This window comes from Colossoma macropomum, unplaced genomic scaffold (genome assembly GCF_904425465.1).
Source record: "Colossoma macropomum unplaced genomic scaffold, Colossoma_macropomum, whole genome shotgun sequence".
In the NCBI taxonomy this organism is placed as follows: domain Eukaryota; kingdom Metazoa; phylum Chordata; class Actinopteri; order Characiformes; family Serrasalmidae; genus Colossoma; species Colossoma macropomum.
The window spans coordinates 22,939,154-22,958,150 of record NW_023494787.1 but is presented as its reverse complement, the minus strand read 5'-3'; the positions used below and the strand labels follow the sequence as shown (position 1 = coordinate 22,958,150).

At 39.2% G+C, this 18,997-nt stretch overlaps 1 protein-coding gene across 5 annotated transcripts in view; it reads left to right on the top strand.

Moving 5' to 3' along the window:
• The window catches only part of trioa (trio Rho guanine nucleotide exchange factor a), a 111,891-nt gene that overhangs the window by 10,281 nt on the left and 82,613 nt on the right, over positions 1-18,997 (top strand). For all 5 annotated transcript variants that reach the window (XM_036566483.1, XM_036566481.1, XM_036566484.1 and 2 more), the window contains exon 2: positions 7,656-7,709. In XM_036566483.1, the coding sequence (XP_036422376.1) occupies positions 7,656-7,709 (54 nt within the window). The remainder of the gene's footprint in view (positions 1-7,655; positions 7,710-18,997) is intronic.

The following is an 18,997-nucleotide window of genomic DNA, read 5'->3' as shown; positions in this document are numbered from 1 at the left end:
TGTTAAAGTGACCAACAGCTTTGTGATCGTAGGATAGGTAGGAGAATGAGAGCAAGAGGTAGACTCATTTGTGACTCTCTCTCTCTCTCTCTCTCTCTCTCTCTCTCTCTCTCTCTCTCTCTCTCCCCCTCTCTGCTCTGCTGACCTGGTTTTGTTTGACAGCTCTTTCTATTCCCCTCCCTTTGCTCCTGTTTTGTTTTGTCATTTCTTCATCTCTTATATGACTGAGAACACATTCTTTAATATCCTTGAAAACAACCACTCAGCACACAATGCTGTGCATGCATCCTTAATTGACAGTTCCGTCTGTTTCCCATTCATATCATGCTATCATTGCATCACATTACTGTGGTAGCAGATGGCTGTATCCTGAGGCCCTGTTGACTTTTGCCTTAACTGCAAGTAGGATGGTACCAGGAAGCTCCTGTGTGCTAGTCAGTGGTTTCAGTTGTGATGGTTTTAACACTTGCTTTCTTGATATCTTTTGGTAGCTTGTAGCTTCTGTTATATGTGACTAAGTAATGTTTTGATTTTGTTAGAACACCCTCTTAAAAAGGTGGTTCTTTAGGGTTCTTCCTTAGTAAAGAAAATTGTTCTGTATAGAACCATGAACCGTCTGATTAAAGGGTTCTTCAGACTGATTGAGAATGTGCTGTAGATGGTTCTATTTAGAACCTTTCTGAAAAAGGTTCTATATAGCAGCAAAAAGGGTTTTTCTGTTGTTACAATGTCAAGCTTGTAACAAAAGCAGAACCCTTTTCAAAAAAAGCACATTCTCAATCAATCTGAAGAACGCTTTCATGATGTAAAGAAACCTTTAATCAAGCGAAGGGTTCTATGAGTGTTCATGGTTCTGTGAGGCATGCAAAATTAATAGCAAATAACATGATGAGTAACCTACTTGGAATTAAGCCGTTGTTAGTGTAAATGAGTGCAATGCACCTTAACAAATAAATCATCAAAATTGAACTGGTTTTAAATGATGTGCATCAGTTAGCTATATTGTGTTAGTAACTTTGAGTCAAGTAGCACTGCAGTGGAGAAGAGTGGGTTTTGTTCCATGTCTGAAAATCACATCTGTACACCTGTGAGTAAAGTGTATTTCGTAGTTTTGCTTCTCATCTGTCTATTTCAACAACAGTCTCTGCAGAACAGTGACAGCAGAAATCAATCCGTAGCTAGTGCTTTCGACGAGTGCACGTGTTGAGTTTTATGTTTTGTTGGAGTCTTTTTGGCTGTTTAGCCGTTTATGCTGTAGATGAATGTCCTCTAAAGGCCGGCACACAATGTGTGACTTTAGAAATCTTCTTCTTTGGTGACAACTTGCACTTTGTGTTTGAATAGACCATTGTGTATGGACAAAACCTGCGATATACTCGCACTGTACAAAAACACTTGGCTTGACGTGTTACATGAAACACAGGCAATATCCAGGAAAGCTGTTTCGTTCAAAACAGCATGCTGTGCATCTGAGTACTGAGCAAACTCGCTGAGAAACTGTGCTGTAGCAGCTTTGCAAACTTGTGTCATGCTGTGCACTGAAACTAAAACCTGCGGTGAGGTACTTGGGTGAGACGATGTGGTCTCTCTATGGTCTATTTTACAAAGACAATTTTCAAAAATATTAAACACTTTTAAAGCCTGCGTTGAGGTTTATACATCACAATTCCGTTCATTCAAATGGAAAAAAGTGAACACATATGGACTTCTTGGAGTTTTGTTGCCTCTGTTTTGTTAGTCTATGTGTCTCCACTCGTATTGGGCAAGTGGTTGAGATTGTCTTTGTGTGTGTTTGTAAATGGGCTAAAATGTTACAGAGTATGCCTGGCAGAAATAATATCAAGGGGGGGTTGTTTAAAGTGACCGATGGCTTTGTGTCTGACTGCCATGCCACTGGCATCACTTCACTGTGTGAGCAGACTCTCTTTCTCTGCCAGCTTGAGTTGTTCCTTCATTAGCATGGCGGCATACACTAGGCTTACGTCACATGATGTTGGATTTTGACATCTGTGCATTTTAATGAGAATGAGTAAGTGAGCGTGCTATTGGGCTGACCCTGATACCAGTATTGGTATTGATGCATCCCTAATTAGATGTAAAGCAGGCCAATGTTGTTTTGCAGGGTTTGCTGGCTGTGTTCACTCTGTCAGTCAACCAGTTATGTGTAGGGTGAAGCCCTAAGTGACTGGCACCTAGAGTAGATATTTGGTCTAATGGGGGTGTCTGCCACCTGGATCATGGGAAGAGTGAACCTTCTGAAAGAAAACTGTTGTCAGTGCACTACTCCACAAGGTAATGGGGAATCCCTTGCTTTTAGCAACTATAAAGCACTTTCTCAAAGTGTGCTGAAACTAGAAGCTGCTTTTGTTGTGTACCTGTTTTTTGCGTCGCCCCTTTATGTGTTTAATTATTCAGTAGCTCCAGAATAAGGTAAGGAAAGACACCAAACCTTTCGTTTTTATAGATGGTGCTCAAATAATAAACCGGTGATGTAACTTTTAAAGAGGTTTGAGATAATTGTCTCCAAAGATAAAAGGTTCTGTTTTTTCCCTTTAAATTGGTTCCAAAAGTAAAGTAGGACATCTTGTAAAATATAGAGCCATCATACTCTCACTGCTGAGCTGAGTCTCTAGAGACATGTTAAACTTTAACTGTTCTGACCTCTGTGTCTGTATCTCTTTGTCTCTCTGGGTTGTTACATAGTGGCTTGGCCTTTTAACCTCTGCTTATTGACACGAGAAGCTGTGCTCCTGGACTGTGCACTATATATATTCTATGGTGGTGTTTAGCTCACATCAGCTGTGTCATGCCAGCCCTTTCTTAGCAAAGGCTGTGAGGATATTCACCTGGGCTTACTAGGCCTTTGGGTTGTGGTCTAGAGAGACATCCAAAAATAGTTCTCTGACGAACATTACAATCACGGAGAACTGAGCTGTGTTTATGTTCACACAATGAATGGAAAAGAATAGAGAGCATCGAGGACACGGGGCAGTGGCAAAAGGAGACGGGCTGACCTGGCGGGGAAAATGACTCAGTTCATTAGCATTTAAAGAAATAGGTTTTTAGGTGCCACGCAGCTCATGAATGCTTTGACACCTTGTGTCCTTGCCCTTCGTTTTGGCTTTGCTTTGCTCTTATAGGGCTGCAACAAATATTCGTAAATTTCATACATTTGATAATTAAAATATTCAAAAACAGAAAAGAAAATCGAATAACTGACACACTTACTATTTTTATGAACCCATGCGTTTCTGTGGGGAAACAGAATCGAGCTAAATGCTTGATGTTTGTTTATCAAGCTTGATGTTTGTTTGTCAAGCTAAATGTTAGCTTGTCACCAGAGGCCTGCAGCTGCCAGCTCTACAAATCAGATTAATTACAGTTGTAATTTGGAACGGTTTGTGAGACTCTAGGCAGTTCGAAGCAACAGTTAATCCTAACTCCAGTAGCAGTCCAAATCATTTTCTTATTGATCCGGATTGTTAACTAGCCACAGCTGTAGGAAAATGATTCTGCACTGAGTTTAGCCACATTAGTTTGTTTGAAATACTAAATTTGGTATCAAATGGTTTTTAGCAGCTAACAAACATTCGCTGACAAGTTGACTTAAGTTATTTCAATTTCTATGATTCATGTTTGCAGTTAAGATGAAGACACTGTTTTTTCTGCTTTTGCTCCACCCACTGCTGTTCAGACACTGCTGTTCAAACAGGGTTGCCAGATTGGGCAGGATCCCCAGTTTAGCATTTTAATTTTCAGTGGGGTTTTTATTAACTTGTAGTGTTAAGTTAACGTTTGATAGGATAGTTAAATAAAAATGTAAAAAAAGTAAAGTAATGCAGATTGTCTTAACTTCAAAACAAAATGTATAGAAAATATGATTTAAAAAAGTATAAATAAATAATAAAAATCAATACAAAATGTAATGTAAACTATATATTTTTTTAATATACATTAACTGGTGTCACTAGTTAACTAGTTAATCTTCATGCTTTTTGGTTAATTCAGTTTCAAAAACCCTAAAAATGGTGTGTTTTTATCTTTTACCGTAGTCACTAGAAAAAAGCCAGTGACCAGAAGAATAGGTCTGTGAATTCACTGACGTAACTTTTGGAGCATAGTTCATTCTAATGGTGTAACATTAGCTGGGGAAGCTTGTTGTCCTAAGCTTAATAAGGTGCAACAAATTTTACTTGTGGTGATAATTTGGTTCTGAACTCACTCCAGAGAAATCATAGGTGAGACTTGAGAGCTGTAAAACTAGGAAATGGTTGTTGTCCCCCCCCCCTCGCTCTCGCTCTCTCTCTCTCTCTCTCTCTCTCTCTCTCTCTCGCGCTCTCTCTCTCTCTCTCTCTCTCTCTCTCTCTCTCTCGCTCTCTCTCTCTCTCTCTCTCTCTCTGACTCCTCAGTGGCCCTGGATGAGGAAGGCTGAAGGCATGTAGCGATGAGAGGGCTCTTTTTCCCCTGTAGTGATTCATCTGTGAGCGGTATTGATGACTACCCCACCACAGTGCATAACACAAGGGGCGTACTGCTGGGGTCTGCTTGTAAAGACGGGCTTGTTTTAATGCATTACATGAACAGAATGGGAGGGTTTTGTTTATGATGGGGAAACACATGGGTCCTGACAGGAACACATGAGGTTGAATCACTGCGTGTTGTGGCATTGTTCTTTTTCTGCTCTGGCTCAGAGTTGAGGGGCTTTTGGAGATGACTGACTGAAATGGCTGACGTTTAGGGAGTGCTCGTATACCCTCAGCCTTCTTTCCTCTGCACATATGCTCCTGTACAGTATGAGTGTGTTTGTGGTGTGGCCACTCATATCCTGCTCGCTCACAGTTGAAAGGAAAATAGTGATGTTGCTGAAACCCAAATCTCCTCTCCTATGCTTATGCGGGGTCGTCAACTGACCCCCTTTCTTGAGGAATGTCAGAGGAATGTTAATCTTCATTTAATTAATTTAATTTTATCTATAATCAGTTTTTTTTCTTGATCCTGGTTGGTTCGTTGGTTGGTTGGTTGAAGTGTTGATCACTTGAGAATGAGTGTAACTTTACCATGTGAAGGAAACTCACCTGTAGCAGTGTGGGCTGAAATAACTGTGCAAATGTTTTCCATTTCAGCTTCTGTTGAACTGTGCCATTATAGTAGGACCAAATCCAGGACTACAGATGTTACTTCTCACATATCCTGTTCTTCAGTCTTTGCTGTCCTGCTTCTGCCAGACATGTAATGAACCTCTTAACAAATGCATTACTTTGGCTCTTGAATTACTTTTGAATAGTGAAATTGTACAGTGAATGGTGAATAGAGCGTAGCAAAAAGTCAGTTTGTTGAAGTTTGACAGTGTTGTAGTTTGAAGAATGGTTTGGATAAACTCAAACACTGCAACCGATATGAGAGTTTGAGTCTAAAGATCTTTGCGGGGGATTTGGAATGGGCGGGAGAAAACTCCTTTCTTCTTATGAAGTGGATTTGAAACAGGACTTTTCCACCATGTCCTCTCAGCTTATGCTTCTATATTTGGACTGGAATAGCAAGCTTTGGCTTAACTGACTTGTAATCATTCTCTTTTGATCATTTATTTTCTTGAATTGGTTGTATGTGTGGATTTTTTTGTATGTGTGTGTTTTATGTGATAGTATTGGAGATTTGCTTAGACCTAATTTATAAACATATAAATGGAAATTAGCACAGTTTAGAAGTTAAATATGATTGCATGTCCAGGGTGTTTCTGTTTGGTCTCCAGTTTCTCAGGCTTGCTCTCTGTTTGGCTTCTCCAGTTGCCGTGGAACATCAGGAGAGAATGAGACGCAGGGGGAAAATTCCATTTGTGGAATCTAAAGAAGCTGCAGTTCTCCCTTGGAATTCTTGACATTCTTTCTTTCTGTTTCTCTATCTGTGCATCTCGTTTCTTTCATGGTGGGCTCAGGTTTGCCTGTCCTGCCCCCTCTTTGTCAGGACTGTGGAGTGTGACTTGCTGCGACATCACTGTGGTGCAGATGTGTGTGTGTGTGTGGGTGTGGGTGTGTGTGTAGGAGGAGAAGGAGGAGGGTTTGTCTGATAATGAGCATCTCAGTGGAGAGGTAGGGGGATTTCTGAAGGCCTCAGATCCCTTTATGTGATGAGAGGGAGAGACCCTTATCTGTCAGTATTCTGCCTTCTGCTCCCCTCCCCCACCTGCAAGCCAGTGCCTCAGGGATCATCTGAGCTCATCCGTGTCACTCCTTCAGCCCAGATGTGACTTTTGTCTAGAGCGCACCCATGCAATTAGCGTGAAACCTTCTAGGAAGCATGGTTTTACACGGGATTGCTCTACCTAAATACGTTCTGTCTGAGTCCAACAAGACACAGTCCACAACAGGAAAGTATTAAGTCTTAACCCAACCTCAGCCCGACAAACTTATGCCCAGACCTGACCTAAACCACATCATCATGTTTTGAATCTGAATTTTCTCCAAAACTGACCTAAACTGGTCCACCGTCACCCAAAGTGTCCAAAGTGCCAAACAAAACCAGATAGCGATAACTTTAGTCATCGTTAGGTCAGGCATTTAAAAAAGGACTAGTAATAGTAAAATGAAAGTGAATTCTGCTAACTAGTGTTTTTTCAAACAACATTCCACATGTTTTGGACTGGATAAACTTTCCTTTATCCTTTCTTTTGACACTGTGTGCTGTTGATATAGCAAGATGTTATCCTTCACCTGTTTAATTACTTTAACTAACAAAATGTTACCTATGACATATTGAGCATATACAATATTTTGCCCATACAAACGAAATCTGAACATTCTTTTGTCTGCACTCAACTCGATTGGCTGTTTTATCTCTTGTGCCTCTATTTTCTCATGAACGTGGGCCTTGTAGTTCTTGTAGATTTTGTAAATTAAGCAACACCATGAGTGAGTGAGCCCTGGCATGCCAGATTAAAAACTGTTCTAAGGTAATGAAAGTAGAGAGGAAGAACTAAGCAAGGAGAAATTAAGGCAGGGGGAAACGCAAGGGGGGGGGAGACGCAGCAGCTTTCTTGACCTGTGATCAGAGCCGGCTTTCTGTCTATGCACTTTGATGCCTGCTAGGAAAAGCATCTGTTTGTTTAGCCTGGCAAGAAAAAAGCCCCAACCTTCTCCACAGCTCAGTCAGAGCACACACACACACACTCTTGTCTCTAATGCGACCCTCACGTGTCCTGCATTTTGCTTGTAATCAGCAGTACATGCAGTGTCCACAAGGATCTTTTTTTTTTTCTTGTTCCCTCTCTTTTTCCATGGTGTTCCTTTGGTGTCTGGCGGTGGAGAAGTTAAAGTGTGATTAGAGGTCATTACATCTGAGGGATTAGTGCAGTGACTGGTGCGCAGACACAAGTTCTGTGTCACCACCCACACGTTTTTGGGGTCAGTGGAACTCGGCTAAGAGTAGCTAAGAGTGTGTTTGTGCTTACCATAGCTTGGGTCTTGTGCTGTGGTGTCCACACAGAGGCATAACGGCTAGAGAAATGCAGGGCATGTACCATATGGTGATGGACAAAAAAATGACCAGTCAGTAACCGGCAATAACCAGTTACTTTAATTAGAATGTGTTTCAATTAAGAATTTCAATTTACATGTGATTTGGATGTAAAAGTTTGTTTTCTTTCTGTTTATGTTCTCTAGATGGCTCCCTTCCAAAATGTGAACCCAAAAGCGATGTGTCCAGTCACATATCAGGTAAGGAGCGGTCAAAACGTTTTTTTACAGTTTTTATTTTATTTAATTTTGTTTATTTATTTGTTTATTGGGAATTCCGAAAGGCTTTAGAAGCAAATGACTTTGTTTTTCAGAATATATCACAAGTATTGTCGGCATTGTGTCTGTAATCTACACCTAATTTACCTCTTGCTATTCCTTCAGAAATAGTTCCTTTTTATATATGGTTTCTCTGTTGCTTAGAAACTGCAGATATTACATCTTCTCAGTAAACAGGAAGTGTACTTCATTATTTCAAAATTGTTTCATGATGGTTTTCTCTATATCTAACTTTATATTCTGAAAAATGCCTTTTAACCCTCCCATTTTTACTTTAAAATGGGACATTTTCTGTGCCTAAAATAGGAAAAATGACAGGAGAGTAGTGTCGGATATTAGTAGAGATAGTGACTTTCTTGTTATCTTTCATCCTTGACCCATAAGAATGCATTCTGGATAGGAACGCATTCCTGGTTGTACACTGTGTGATTGGGACATGTTAACCATGGTTTTACATTCGTCAGAGGTGTGTCTCCAAGGACACTTGTCCAGAGAGACTTTTCACACTGATAATTCACACTTGTGGGGTTAAAATAAGCCGCTGCCTCACCCATGCTCCCACTGAGTCTATTCAGCTGTGAGCATTCAGTTCATGAGCAGCCGTCTGACCCTCTACCACACCCCTTTACCGCCTGTCCTGACCAACATCCTGCATCATACATAAAGTACGCAGCAGCAAATACTGACTACTTTTGGATAAAAAATGAAGACTGTCCTACACAAGCTTTATTGGGTGTGGTAGTTAGGCTTTGAAAGTAGTAATCTACAGTTTGAACATCATACTCGTAATATTTAATCAGTAAATTTAATGCACAGATGTTTTAGCTTAATAATTTAGTGTTGTTAAAGATATTCAACATTATTCAGTTATGTAATATGATAGTATTAATGCGATGTATTACGTATGTCTTATATATATTGTGCTGGGGGAGCTGGAGGCTGTCCTAGTGGTCATTGGGCGGAAGGCAGGAAAAACCCTGGACAGGTCGCCTGTCCATCGCAGGGCAGACAAACAGACATATATACATTCACACACACATTCTCACCTAGGGGCAGTTTAGCATCTCCAGTTTGCCTGACTGCATGTCTTCGGACTGTCGGGGAGAAAACCCACACGGACGCGGGAAGAACATGTAGACTCCACACAGAAAGGACCCTGGTCGCCTGCCCGGGAATCGATCCCAGGCCCTTCTTGCTGTGAGGCAACAGCGTCACAATCATATATATATATAAAATGTACACACAAACTAAAATATCATGAGCTGTTGATCTACATAAGAGTTCACTTTGGCTGAGTGATCAGCCCATTAAACACCAGTTTTAATTGTTGGCTGTTAATGCAAGTCCTTCTATGATCTCTTTCGTGATTGGTCAGTGAAGCAGGGCTCAGCTGCTGAAGTTCTTCAATTTCTCACCTCTCCCTGCCTACCAGTTAGCACTGCTAATCTTCCTGAAGGAAGTGTTCATGACTCTGTGCCAGAGTGGAGCTGCTGCTTCAGATTATTTCATCTAAAATGGCTGCCACCACTCAAAGCTTCTGGTATTGATCAGTTTAAGCAAAATGGAAGAGTAAAGCTTTTTCACAGTGTGGATACTGCTGCCTCACCATATGCTAACACACACACACACACACACACACCCCACACCACACTACACCATACACCATAAGCATCTGTGGTTCTGCAGTTGTGTTCTCTATAAATAAACGTAACCCACCCAATCGAAGACTCTTTGCCCCCCACTGAACCAAAATAGTGCAGCACATTTGTGCACAGAGGGCTCACTGATACAAAGGCACAGGTGATAACTGTCCAAACAAGATACAAAGGCCTGTTGGGGAACTGCATGGTATTGAGTGTGAGCTCTTAGCTATGTGCAGTGCATCATAGGATAACTAGTGATGCATTGATACCATTTTTTTTTTTTCAGACTAAATACCAGTACGTTTTTTAGTTACTCACCGATACAAAGTCTGATGCCCTTTCATAACCATAACCTACTTAGAATTAAGTAGTTAGTGTAAGTAAGTGAAGTGTATCTTAACAGTTAAATCATTAAAATCTAGCTGATTTTAAGTGAAGTGTATTAGCTATGCTACATTAGTTACCTTGGTTCGAGAAATGCCGCAGTTGAGATGGTTTTGTTCAATATCAGAAAAGTGCTTCTGTACGGCTGTGAGTAAAGTAAGTTTCATAGTTTTGGTCCTCATCTGTCTCAAAAACAGTCTCTCTAGTGCAGTGACAGTAGGATTCACATTTAAGGCTGTTGCATCCACATAATGCGTAACGCACATGTTTTGTGATGTACATCCTCTTTGAGTCTTTTGTTTGGCTGGTTTGACTGTAGTTGAATGTCTTCTAAGATGAGACATACACTGTGATTTAAGACAGTATCAATGAACAACTTCAAATAAAGCTGTTTCATTCAAAACAACACTGTTGCACCGAGTACTGAGCAGACGTGCTGAGAAACTGAGCAGCTCAGTTAACACTGTGCACTGAAGCTAAAAGCAGGATGGGTGTACGTGGTAGGACAATATGATCTGTTTTCCTTGTTTTTTTGTTTTTTCTTGTTTTTTTCCCTATTTAACAAAAAAGACCTGTATTAATGTTTATACCCCATGTGTATATTCAGTCAAACAGAATAAAGTCGGCAAAAAGGAACTTTGGTAGGAATTGGCAACTTTTTTGCCTCTGTTTTGCGAGCCTGTGTGTCTCCACCCATATAGGGAAAGCAGTTGTGATTGTTTGTGTGTGTGTTAAATGGGCTAAAATTGCACTGTGTATTCCTGGTGGGAATTTGCCAAGGCAGAATATTCAAAGTGATCAACGACTTTGTGTCCAACCACCATGTAGTCAGTAACACTTTGTTGTGTGAACAGAGCCTCCTTCACTCCCAGGTTGAGTCGTTCGTTCGCTAGCGCAGCAGTGTGCACTCAGCTTACGTCACATGGTGTCAGCTGGTTTGGGATGTTGATGTCAGTGCATTTTTATGAAGCCACGTATGAGTAAATGAGCATGATATCGGCCCGATGCCTGATATCAGTATCGGTAAGGATAACTGTGATATTGTTTGGCAGTTAACACTCGTAAAACCTGCTCTTCTGTTTTGGTTTCTCCATCAAATTTAGATCAATGTGCTATGGCAGGTGTTTACGTGTGTGTGTTGTGTTTTTTCTCCATCAAATATTTATAAATATATTTGAAAAACCCTATTTTCTATGTCCCGGAGCACAAACAATGGAAGCTGTGTTAGCATCAAAAATAAGACAAACTTTTCGCAGTTCAGTAGCACACAGTCAGTATTTACTATCAGCCTTTGAAAATGGGAGTAGGTGCTTCATTGTAATCTTCATTGTAAAAGTATTTTGCACTTGTAATTGCAATGAGGCAAAAGCACGAAATAGCAGTAACTGCCCCTTTTTTCTTATTATGGACACTAAAGCTCCATTGCGCCTGTTTAGTAGATTATAACATTCATTTTTCAATGGCAAAATAGTTTGAGATGGCGCAAAACCTTAGTAAATTTGCCAGCACAGGTTGGTTTAAAATGTTCAATAATGTAATGATATTAGTTTAAAATGTTACGTTAGCATTACCTTTTGTTATGTTTTTGAATGTTTAGGGCAAGCGGCTCAGCAGGCCTGCTAGATACTTGTTAACACATTTTTACTGCAGAAGGTCCACAGAGCTTGTAAGACATCCACTGATTAGCCCAACTGTTCACAGAGGACTCTTGTCTACAGCACTGGTTTATGGTTGAGTTTCAAAACCTGCTAGAGTGCCTGCACTGTTCAGCTTCCCCTTTTAGAATATTAACTGTCACTGTCAACGGTTTCCGTGAGCTCAGCCTAACCGAAGCTCAGGAATTTCAATAACGGAAAACACTCAGCTCACGTCAGCCTGGCACTGAGTGGATTTGTTTGGTTTGAATTTTTTTTTTTTTTTGGTGGGAGGAGCTCTTACTCACTGGACGTTCTTGTGACTTTTAAAGTTGCTGCGGCCTCCTCGTTTTCCTGTGTAGGCCTCAGCCTTTTCCAGTGAACATCAAGGGAAAAGACGGAGAGATCTGTGCAAGTGAACGATTTCCAGGGCTTTATTATTGGAGCCCACAGCAAGGGACTGGAAAGAAGAAAGGAACTGAATGACTGTGTAATATGAGAATATATGGTGGCACAGGGAGGGTAAGAAAGAAAGATGGATAGAACAGAAGTCTGTTAGAGGAGGTGTGCAGTAACTATGAGGCTTGACCATTATGCAAATTTGGGAGTGAATGTACACACAGGGTGGTGGAGTGGTATTAGGATCTAGAGGAAGCCTCTTATAATTATGTTAAATCTTCTAGGAGAAAGTTTAGACCTATAGCAGCTTGTATTTAAAAATCCAAACCTTTGAATTAAGCAGCAGTTACATTCCCTGATTACACATTTAATGCTTACTATTATTCTGAATATTTATCCTGTCAAATTTGAAAATTTGAGTTTTTTCTCTTTTTTTTCCAGTGCCACAAAGGTAAACAAGCAAGTCATCACATTTTTTTTTATGACCTAGAATATAGTTATAGTTGAGCTAGTTTCACTGTTCCATTAAAGCCATCTTCCAGTGTTTTTGACCTGATCTCCGTCTGCTGCAGCGTGTGGTTGATTTTCCCAGACAAGAATTTCCCTGTGCTTCGAAAAGATCAGAAGCACCGTTTGCTATAAAACGCTTACAATAGAAGCTAATGGCCAGTTGCTGAAATCAGTCATAAAACTTTGGTGTGAAACGTTTTTTATAGAGTAATGAGTTCATTAGAAGATATTTGTGAATTATGTTATAAATCTCTATGATTCATGCTTTCAAAAATTGTCACTTGTGTTCCAGAAGGAAGAATTGGTGGTAATATGTTAAAAGTGTACTGTGTGGGTGGCGTTTTCATAGGCTGCCTGATTGCCTAGTGTACAAGAAAATCTCAAGGAAAGTGAAAGTAAGCAGAACTATTTGTTTTTTTTTTTTGTTTTTTTTGTGCTTAATGGCTAAAAAGCCTAATAATAAGCAACATGAATTAAATGAATAAAATGCTGATATATTACCGCGGTAGCCCAGCATGACCTAAACATTCTGCTCTTGCAGAATAAGATAAATGTCATCAAATATTGTTTTGAAATATTGGTCAGCTATAAATCCGTCCAATTCTGAAAAATTATTTATTTATTTTTAAAGCAAATATCTTCCAGTATGGATATGAATCCAGTGTCATTGTGCGTCTTTACTTTAGTAGTCACTTACTTCATTTATTCATGGAACGCAATAGCTGCCCATTGGCTTATATTGTGAGTCAGCAGGTTTTCAGTTTTTGTATGAGTAAAGGGAAGCACATCATAAATATTGTCCTCCATAAATGAGGGGTTATAGAGTGGCTGATAGGGATTAGTTGAACAAAGCTGGAGTTCTCCTTTAAGCCTCACAAGATCAGTGGTATTGCTGTGGGGTTCTGTCCTATAATCATTAGAGAGAGACTACTTTTCTGAGTATGCTTGAGTATCTATCTATCTCTATATTATGTATTTAATAATAATGTAAACTGACCGTAAAAAAAACCCTTCCTCATTATTCCAGCATTCCTTCTGTAGTTTTCTCTTCTCCTGCTCAGGTGGAAACTAATAGTATATCTGGCATCTTATAATGCTGAAATGGTGTGTGTGGATATGTGAGAATTTTATTTTTAATGGAGGCTCTCACTTAATAATGCCATTGTTAGAGATTCTTATACTGTAAGCAGTAAAGTACTGAACGTAGTCTTACTCTGTCTCCTTTTTCTCTCTCTTGGTCTCTTTTGTGTGAGTAGTGTGTGCTTTTGCTTTACCCTACCCTGTTATTAGGGGGCCTGAACTCAGGGGGCTGGCAGGAAATATCATGAAAAAATATTCATGGGGGAAAATACATGCAGTTCTGTGCAAAAATCAGATCTCAACCTTCATTTCTCAAATTTCCAATTAAACAGTTATTCATTTTTCAGGCAATATTTCTGAGTAATTAGATATAAGATAATTCACTTGACTAAGGAAAAGGAAATAACGGGAAAATAAGTGGGAAAACAGAACTTTGGAAAACTGCAGTTCAAAAAACTATTGAAAGATGTAGAACAAATGGGGCTCCTAACAACTGTGTAAAACCTAGTAGACCCCCAGAACTGTCATCATCAGATAAACAGTACTTAAACTTTCATCTTTGAGAGAAAGGAGAGAATCAAGCTCCACTTTTGCTTCAGATCTGAAAAAATCCACAGGTGTTTCTCAGCGCTATGGGTCTAAAAAGATGTGTAGCTGTCAAGAAGCTGTTACTAAGAAAAGATAATAGACAAAAAAAGAAGAATTTGCAAATCAAACAAAGAAGCTGGTGTTCTCAGACTGACCACCTCAGAGTCCAGACCTTAACGGATAAGATTGTACACCCCTGCTCTAACACATTATGAGCAGCAGGTAATCAGTGTGTTTTGGTTTTCTTGGGTTGTGAGTTGTACAAAAAGCAACCAGCTACTAAGACTGAATTTTGGACACACTAAATACTGAAAAAAAATGAAGAACTTGCACTTAATGACCATTTTGTCTGGAAATTAAATAAATGAAGGATCACCTCTGACTTCTACACAGTGCTGTATATGAAATGGATGCTTTGAAAACTCTAGATACGTAGTGATTTTGTCCCATGTCCTATGATTAGCAGATGTGTCTGGACATATGTGTGCGTATGTTGCTTAGCAGCTGTTTCCACAAGTAGACCTTTAACCCTTCCAGTTTCATAGGGTCTTGTCATGCACGCTCATTCATGTAGGGCGTGACTGTTCATAGACTGTTCTTGGTTACACCAACAATGCAGAACATGGTGATTTGAACATCGGTCACCTTTTTTCATGACGAGGGTGGAGATTGTTGTTGAGTTTCTGTAGAGTGAATGTGGGAGTTTTGTGAGAGATGAATGCCTAGGAGCACAGGTCTGTAAGTGGTGATATATTTTGAAACACACAGGCAGTATAGACTTGTGCTGAACCGTGTTAGTTAGCCTGAAAGTCCATTGTTGAGAGAGCTGGAGACTGGTTTGTCAGAGAGTGATGTCCTGTTGATGGTAACAGGCACTTTGTCAGTGTCAGTCCTGCGATGCGTATCAGTGACACCTACATTTATCACAGGCCTTTACTGTCGCCAGTCTCATCATCCACATGAGCCGTTTAGCACCTAGACAGTACTGCTCTGCTCTTTTCCTCTTTTTCTTGCTGGTGCTGACACTTTACTTCCTTCTGTGCACAGTGCTCAGCTTTTTCATATTTACCCCTATTTTTTCCTGCTTTGCTCATTGCTTAGCAGTTAAAAGTTGAGACAATTTTATTTACTCATTTATTTAATGACATCATGTATGACGTGTACATGGCTGAAATCAGTGTCATTGGAAATTCATTAGCAAGTTTGTGATTGAAGTAGAAAAATTGAGGATGGACACTGGTGTCTGTTATAGTGCAATATATTATGATGGCAATTAACAAATTAATTCATAATAAAAAGAAACTTAAAGGAATAGTTTGGCAAAAAAATCACACTTACCCAATTTTCCATTTACCACAAATGTAGAATGTGTGGAGTCCAGATTTTACTTCTTTAGTGTAAAACTGAAGCTTGGTTAATGTTGCTAACCAACACTAGAACCAAATAGCCCAAATCGTTTCTGTAAAAATACATCAAAACTTCTCCCTGCTCAAACCTTATCCAGGTCTTCAGTGAGGTTGTACTGACTTGCTGTTGTAGCTAAGACAACAGTCTGACTTTCTGTGAGTCTGTGCAGCGTAAATGAAAACCTTAAAAGAAATTTAGTTGATGTGTTTTTACAGGAATGATTTGAGCTATTTTGGTGACTATTGGGTTCTAGTGTTTGTTAGCAATAACAACAATTCTAACCTAAAGAAGCGAAAAAAATGGTTTGAACTCCAAGCATGTCTCTACCAATTGACTGAGTCTTGTGTAAGTGGATAATTGTGTAAATTAGATTTTTCTCCAAAGCATCTTTTAAGGAAATATAATGAATGTAGGTAATAATGTATGGGAAAAGCCTTGTTTCGAGATGCTGCATGTTATAAATGAACTAATTCAAGATTAGCGAGCGCAGGAACATTCTACAATAGTTTTCAGTTTGCAGAAAATGTAAACATAGTCAAATTCTGTTGACTAACAAAGTCATTTTGTCACTCCTTTAACAATGGTAGGATGTTCTATATTTCTAAATTTCTAAATTGACAGCATTGTGCCTAAAGAAAGTCACTTAAGATATGCAAATTGTCTCAAACGTCAAAAAGGTGTGTTTGCTGCATGGACAGGTAACGTAACTTATCTTCTTAAAAGGGTCTGTGCTGTTTTGCAGTGTTCAGCTTCAGGATTTATTTGTCTTACATGGCTGATAATCAGGCTTTCAGGCTGTTTCTGTGCGGTCGAAAATATCAGGTTTGATTATTATTACCGCACAGAAACTAATTAAGCTTTGCTTTATTATTACTACACAGTGATTAGTCCTCACGAGCGGTTCATAAGATCTCGAGTTGTACCCTTGGTGGTTTTCTTCTTGTGTTTCTTTCTTGTGTTCTTTAATAATACATTTATTAAACCGTTGAATGTTAAATATTTGTCAAACGAATAACTACATTTTACCCAAACTAATCAGTTAATCAAAATCAAATTGGACTAGTTGGAGCCCTAATGTCTAATGTAGGCCAGTGATACCATCCAAATTGGCTGTATTCCTTTTGAACTAATGCTGAATACTGTTGTCTGTGTGACATTAATGTAATTGAAACTTGAAGCTGAAGAATAACTGCAGTTTAGAGTGAAGCCTGTTCCATATGTGAACGTATATACGCACAAATATAAGCACACCCACACATGAACTTAACTCATTACCTATTACTTCAATAACAAGTAGAATCTTATTATATCAATAAGACAGAGGGGATTTGAACTCGGTCACCTTCTCATGTAGATAGAAGTGTTTCCTTGGCTACGATGGATATGTTGTTGTCCTTCCTGGCAGAGATCTTTAACACACACCTCCATACCCTCTGTTCCAAGACCACCTCCACAAAATCACACTGGCCAGTTTCCCTCTCTATTCTGTACCATCATCATTACAGTTTATTGCTTAGCTTGCTCTAAAGACTAGTGTTTGTCCCTTGAGAAGAGTTAATGGAAGGCCTCTTAGAGGTTTATGTAGATGCTATGGTCTGCTTTTATGGTTTGGAACCCTGAGGTGTCCATAGGAAGAACATCACTGTACTAATGGACTTCCTTCACTTTCATTGTCATCGTCTAAAGGAATGAACCAATCCCTCTAGTGGAGATGGGTGAGGTCTGAACCTGCGTCTTGGCTAAATTCAGTATTACCCTGAAAAACTCCAGAACCTTCGTATGATAATATTTACAGCTTTGTAGGATAATTTTGTGGTTATTTTGTATCTAGTGTTATACTAGATGCAATTGCCCTGGAGATCTTTGGAAGTGTGTTAATTTCTTTTCAGTGGAATTGTCATGCTGTTTAACATGCAAGCTTAATTAAGTGGCAAAGATGTCCTTTAGTGATGCACTGATCCGATATACTGGATCAGTATCAGTACAGATACTGACCTTATTAAACGGAACAGGTATCAGCCAGTATGACCAGTCTACGTGACCTACTATCAATGCTGTTTCTCAGTCACGGTCGCTCTATATAGTAAGCGCGTCATTCCAAAGCACAATACACAACAACTTCTCATTTTTTGTTTTATTTAATGAATGGAACTAAATGTTCTATGTACAGCTAATGAAAGATCACAATACAGACAGGCTCTTGTCTGGTTCCTATCATCACCACTATAAAGAAATACGATATCTGGTAGTGTCTACAATGTACCGTTTAACATCAAAATGCTTAGAATGTATTTGGTCACATCTCAGGACTGAAATATGTATAAATTTAATTGAATTGAAAATTGAATTTCTCTTTAAGGATTTGAAACAAGTAGGGATCCATCGTTACCAGTAATCGGCCCTGTACCATGTTCATTTACTCATACTCATGAAAATGCACTGACACCAACATCCGATGACACCAACATCCGATGACACCAACGCTAAACTAACGACTCAAGCTTGAATTGAACAAGTGTCTGCTCACACAGCGAGGTGTTGCTGATGTCTTGGCAGTTGGATGCAAAGTCATTGGTCATTTTAAACATCCTGCCTTGGCATATTTCTGCCAGGAATACACTGTACACAAACACAATCACAACCTCTTCTCCAAATACAGGTGGAGACACACAGGCTAGCAAAACAAAAGCAAAAAGCTCAACAATTGCTACTAAAGTCTGTATGTGCTGACTTTACTCTGCTTGACTGAATACATTTGCTAAGCAAAAACTATATATATATATATATATATACACACACACACACATATTAGTGGGTTTTTTTTTATTTCTTTTTAATTGTCTTTGTAAAATAGGCTGTAGAAAGCCCATGTCATCCTACCCATGAACATCACTGCCTTGTTTTAGTTTCAGTGCACAGTGTGGCACAACTTAGTAAAGCTGCTGTAGCACAGTTTCTCAGGACTTAAATGCACAGCGTCTTTTAAATGGAACACCTTTTTTGATAATTGTTCATAGACAGCTGTCTAAGGCTGTGTTTCATGTAGTATGTCAGTCAGCCTGAGTTTTCACACAGCTTTGATTGTACATGATGGTCTGTTCAAACATCAGTAGCGTGAGTTGTCACTAAGGAATGAGATTTCTAAAATCGTGATGTATGCCTCGCTTTAGATAACATTCAGCTTCAGCTTAACCAGCCAATCAAACGCTCCAACAAGACATAAAACCCAACAAATGAGCTCTGTAATCTCTGTAAATCTGTAATGCAAGGCTAAAACATTAATTAAACACAACAATTTTGAGATCGTGGTATGATAGTTAACATATTTACAGCGATCAGGTAGACTTAATAGACTTGCAAGAAAATCAGAATAACATGGTTGGAAATGAATGCCTCATTTAAAAAAAGCCTTATTTACCAAAATTTTGTAAAATAAATGTGATGTTTTTGAATGAATTATTTAAATGTAACAGCACATTTTATGAGGTATATAGATTTTAAATTGAAGAAGGGGAAAAAATAGCACTGATATCGGTTTGGTTCTTGGCTGATACCCTGAATTTAA